We start from the raw sequence: 5,608 nt of genomic DNA on the forward strand, positions 1-5,608 counted from the left end.
AAAGGACGCTTTCTTTTTTTTTCTTTTTTTAAATTTCATTTATTTATTTATTTTTGGCTGTGCTGGGTCTTTTCTGTGCGTGGGCTTTCTCTAGTTGTGGCGAGCGGGGGCCACTCTTCATCGCGGTGCGCGGGCCTCTCACTGTCGCGGCCTCGCTTGTTGCGGAGCACAAGCTCCAGATGCGCAGGCTCAGTAGTTGTGGCTCACGGGCCTAGTTGCTCCGCGGCATGTGGGATCTTCCCAGACCAGGGCTCGAACCTGTGTCCCCTGCATTGGCAGGCAGACTCTCAACCACTGCGCCACCAGGGAAGCCCTCATCGTTAGTTTTTATGCAAATACAAGGTATGTGGAAACATACAAATTAGGATCTGGTGAGCTCAGTTCTGGACTGAAAATACAGTTCCTGTAAAACAAAAATTAGCCATTCACTTACTTCAGTCCAGGTATACTGAACCTCTGAAGAAGCACGGGACCTTGTATGTTCACAGATATTTTGTGTATTCCCAATTTACTTGCTTGCCAGTTTCGTCCATTCTCAAGAGATAACTCCTCTTTTGGTTGAGGGGTGAGGGTCAGGGCATGGCAGCATCCATTTTAAGTCATCCTCTGCAGTGCATGTCTTCGCTCATCTAAAATTATTTTAGTTCTGTTTTACTGAGTTGTAGGTTATCTGTGACAAATAAGTGCTGTTTACTAACAACACATTTGTTTTAATAATACATCCCCTTATTTACCGATTAGATTCTTGAATGCAGGATTTTTATCTGTTCTTTGTTATTACCTAGATAACAAGTACATTCCTGATATCCCCTGTTTGCTCAAATACTGTATTTATTGATCATACACTCCAAAGAGTGTCTTAACTTTGTAATAGTGACATGTAATTTTTTGTCAGTTTGCATTTTGAGATGCTTTATACTTATCAAGCAGTGTATATTGTATACAAACTGTTGCCTTTATGAATGAAGAAATTGAAATTTGCATGACTTGAGAGAGGGCATTAAAAACAACTCATGTAGCAAGCGTGGGATAAAATGACCTCCGGTGTTTTATGGTTCTATAAAGTTGGTTTGCCTAAAACCAAAAAATAAGTTATCAGAGCTAATACAGTAAAACATGGATCGACTAAAATCCTGGGAGATTAAATTATTAAGAATAGTTTAGGGTGTCCCTTCCTCCCCTTTTCATAATCAGTTGTGGATAGAAATCTTAAACATATTCTCTATTTACTCACCTTTTAAACAGAGTGTATAGAAAATAATTTAAACCGTGCTTGATGACTGTGAGTCATCATTAAAGCATTAGTTATTTTACTGTGTCAGTAGTTCTCAAGTTTGACTGCTTTTAATATATTTTGACCTTGTGCTGTATATCAACAACTACTTGAGAATATTCTGACATTTTGGTTCTTTGAAGAATGCCACTTTGTATTAAGTATATGTTAAGTCTTCTTACAGTGTGGTTTATGAGCAAAGTCATGGATATGTTAACTGAAATTTCTATTTCCTTTTAAATACACATTTACAGAATCTTGCATGAATATTACATATATATTTTAGTTAATAAGTATCCGGTTTTAGTTAATAACAGTGCACTATAGTGTATTATATTATCATGCATTAAAGTTTAATAAGTAAGTTCTTAACAGTAGACTGAAAATCTATACTTTATAATGAGTGTCATCTAGTTATCCTTTTTTTTTGGGGGGGGCGGTACACGGGTCTCTCACTGTTGTGGCCTCTCCCGCTGCGGAGCACAGGCTCCGGACGTGCAGGCTCAGCGGCCACGGCTCACGGGCCCAGCCGCTCCGCGGCATGTGGGATCTTCCCCGACCGGGGCACGAACCCGCGTCCCCTGCATCGGCAGGCGGACTCCCAACCACTGCGCCACCAGGGAAACCCGTTTTTTTTTTTTTTTGCGGTATGCGGGCCTCTCACTGTTGTGGCCTCTCCCGCTGCGGAGCACAGGCTCCAGACGCGCAGGCTCAGCGGCCACGGCCCACCGGCCCAGCCGGTCCGCGGCACGTGGGATCCTCCCAGACCGGGGCACAAACCCGCGTCCCCTGCATCAGCAGGCGGACTCTCAACCACTGTGCCACCAGGGAAGGCCTAGTTATTCTTTTTTAGAATGAGTTTTTTCTGCTTTCTAAAAGAGTCATTTTGATTTAAAGCATGAAGCATTTTTCCCCTGAAGAATTTGTACTCTGTGTTTTGAAATGTATTTGACAGAGAGGAATCAATTTCCGGCAGCTTTTTTCTCTTCACTCACTTGAATTTCTTCCATACAAGCCAGTAATGTTTATTATACCAGCATTGTATAAAACTAGAATTATAGGTATCTTTATTCTAATGGGTCATCCGTTAGCACTTACTAGAAGCTCTATATTATAGAGCCCCATTAATTATAGGTTAATGGTGTTGATGTATAAAACTAATGTCTATATTTTAAATCAGATGTTTCTGTATTTAGTATCAAAGGCAGGCCTTCAATCTGAAATAATCTCTTTCACTACTCCCTAGTTCCCTTTCTGCTTACCTAAGTTCTGAATTTGTTGAATACAATCAGTAGTGGAGAGATGTTCTTTTAAAAAATCAAATCAATATGTTTATTATATACCATTACTATTAAAACATTTCCCAAATTTATTTTTATCTAAGTGGAAAATTTTAAATCAATGTGTGTATTGAATTTAATAAAAATGATACTGTTTTGATTTAGGCCGAACTGGAGGCTTTTGAAAACAGACTGAAGGGTCGTCGGAAGAAGAACAGGAAGAGAGATGAAGTGGCAGTTGAGCTAACGCTGTGGCAAAAATATAAATATTATCTCTTTTCAGTGTGTGCAGTTGTGGTTTTAGTGTTTGCATGGTACATAGCCCATGGTGTGGATTAAAAAATGTTTGATCTCTTAATATACCTCAGATTAGATTTCGATAAGTTGTTAAATTTGGAATATTAGAAAGTGAATGTTGTAGAACATAATATATATTCACATTCATCTCTCTATTCCAGCAGTTGTTAGAAGGACAGAATGTTAATCTTTATCTTAATTAGCATACTAGAAGTGGCAATAGTAAAAGCATGACTGAAATTGTAAAATATTTCATAAGGCATAGCCAGTGGCAGGGTAACATGTTAGTTGTTCATTGTGCTTCCTTCTATTAACATAACTGTTTCATTTACTATTTAGAGCCATCTTTTTTTTTTTTGGCGAAATTAAGATGAAACTGAGCCGTATGTGTGGTAAGAGGAATATTTCACAATGTTATGGTTACTTATTAAAAGGTACTTTTCCTGATCATGTAACTTTGTACTTTTTAAAATATATATATCCTCTAAAAGACCTCATAAATTATAACATGAAGCTATATAATTAGACTTCATAAATTGGTTTATTAGTGAGGAATTTTTATCAGTTATTGAAGTAAAATTTTATGTAGTATGTCACTCAGAGGAAAATATAATTGTTTTCAAAAAATGCCAGGCTAGATTCCTCACATGTGGCTATGTCTTATATAAGAAACTTTTAACTGAAGTTGACATGTTTTGTAAAACTTGTATGTGTTTTTTCAAAGTAATAATAAAAAGTAATAATAAAAGAAAAACTAATATTTATGAGCAATATATGCTGAGCACAGGCTTACGAGCTTTATGTACTTTATTCTCATTTCTTCTTATCACAATCGTATAAGTAGATTTTTTTCAGCTGGAAATAATAAGTTCTTATGAAAACAAGCTGATAGAGAAATATCAGTAAGCCAAATCTGTTTGAATTGTAAGTCATTTTAAATGGTTTTGCTATTTAATTTTTGTATAATTAATGTTTTCATTAAAATTTTTCATACCAAATTTTTAATCTAGAATATTTACTATTTAAAATATTCAGGAACCTATAATTTTATCAAGGTATAAAACTCTAATGCTTGATGTAAAACATAGTAATTGATAGGTACTAAAAAGTGGTAGAAGTGGTAAAAGTACAAAGAAGGATTTTAAAAGTTTGCTTTCTTTAACTCAATTTCTTTAATGTTATGTTCCTTAGTCAAGTATTAGCTGGTATCTAAAGTGGAAGGGCAGTCATTCCTTTCTTTATGGTATTTTTGTTTTAATTTTAGATTTCTTTTTTACCTTTCCCAATGTTAGAGTTACTGGGTTGCTGTTTCAGAAGCTCTTAACTAGAGCTGTTACACTCAAGTCATTACCTTACTGTACTCTAAAATGAATGTTAGATGTCCATGTGGTAAGCTCTTTTCATGTATTTCAAAATCTTGGCCTAATAAACAAACCTGAAGCCTAGTTCATGCCTCTTTGTTGGGCTTGTGTTCTTGCTAAGTTTTCTTTCTGATTTGTGCGGAAGAATCTAGTGAGCGGAAGAGGGAGATTGAGTGAATGATAAATGAAGCAGTTTGCTGTTTTTTATTTGCTTGGCTAGTAGCTCAGAGCTTAATTAATTAACCCAAAGTTGCCCAACTATTCATTCATTTATTCAATCAACATATGCCTTTACTGCGTGCCAGGAACCTTCTAGGTACTGAAGATAATGGTGATCCTCTCAGGGACCTGTTAAGGAGTGGAAGAGAGCGGGCAGGAAATAGATACACGATAAAATGAACGTGATTTCATGTATGATAAGTGATGTTTAAAAATGAGAGAAATGTTACAGAAAGTGATGAAAGAGGGGGCTGAAAAGGCACTGGCTAGTTTAGATTGGGAAAGTCCCTCTGAGATGGGGACATTTGAAGATCTGAGGGAAAAGTCTGTGAGGGAGAGAAATCAGTGAGTACAAAGTCACTAAGTTGGGAGATACTTGGCAGAGCTGAGGAACAGACAGAAGGGCTGGTGTGGCTGGAGCTGAGTGAGTGACGGGGAGAGAGCGCCCAGGGCCAGTTCACAGTGTGCTTGATAGACCATGCTGTGGAATGGGGGTTTATTTCTGGTTGCAGTGGGCAGCACTGGAAGGTTTTAAGTGGGGAATAGTTGTTGGTCATTGTTCTTTTAAGATAACTGTCTTCTGGCTGCTGTGTGGAGAGAAGACTCTAAGGAATCAAAGGTAAAAGCAGGGAGGGAGATGAGTGGGAGGCAGCCCAGCATGGAGGTGCTTGCTGGTGGTGCTTCGACTCAGGGATTTGGGCCTGCAGTTCCCTCGGTTCCCCACTGCCCTGAAGGAGTGGCCTGAGGACGCTGTGGAAACTGCTGCACAATGAGTGGAGTGGGGAGGAAATAAATAATTTCTTTAAGGTCAAAATGAAATGAAATTTTGTTTAAATACTTAACGTTAATTTGTTCTGAGGGAAATAAAGCGGTACATGTTGACCTTTTTGCTGCAGTCTAAGCCAATTAGAGAAGGAATGGAAGAGTTACCAAATAGCTACTCACAATGACATAGACAAAAATGTGAATGTGATGGCCTTATTTTCCTATTTACTGTGTATCATAAAAGTTTATTAGCTGTTTGAAATTTGTGGAATATTTATATTGAAATCTTTTAGTATTTTTCAGTTTAAACACTTTTAGGGATTGACCAACACCTAAGTGCTTGTATTTCAATTAATTTCATTATTCAAGTCTAAATTAAAATCAAATAATTTCAAATAAATTGGTGTAATCTT

The 5,608-nt window shown here is 37.3% G+C and overlaps 1 protein-coding gene across 4 annotated transcripts in view; it reads left to right on the forward strand.

The window, feature by feature from the left end:
• Positions 1 to 4,306, forward strand: part of NFXL1 (nuclear transcription factor, X-box binding like 1) — a 53,615-nt gene extending 49,309 nt beyond the window's left edge. For all 4 annotated transcript variants that reach the window (XM_027103037.1, XM_027103034.1, XM_027103035.1 and 1 more), the window contains one exon: positions 2,719 to 4,306. In XM_027103037.1, the coding sequence (XP_026958838.1) occupies positions 2,719 to 2,892 (174 nt within the window). In that variant the 3' untranslated portion in view covers positions 2,893 to 4,306. The remainder of the gene's footprint in view (positions 1 to 2,718) is intronic.
• Positions 4,307 to 5,608: the final 1,302 nt, after the last annotated feature.

Source organism: Aethalodelphis obliquidens, unplaced genomic scaffold (genome assembly GCF_003676395.1).
Source record: "Aethalodelphis obliquidens isolate GAN/ISIS:26980383/991018 unplaced genomic scaffold, ASM367639v1 scaffold6, whole genome shotgun sequence".
NCBI lineage: Eukaryota > Metazoa > Chordata > Mammalia > Artiodactyla > Delphinidae > Aethalodelphis > Aethalodelphis obliquidens.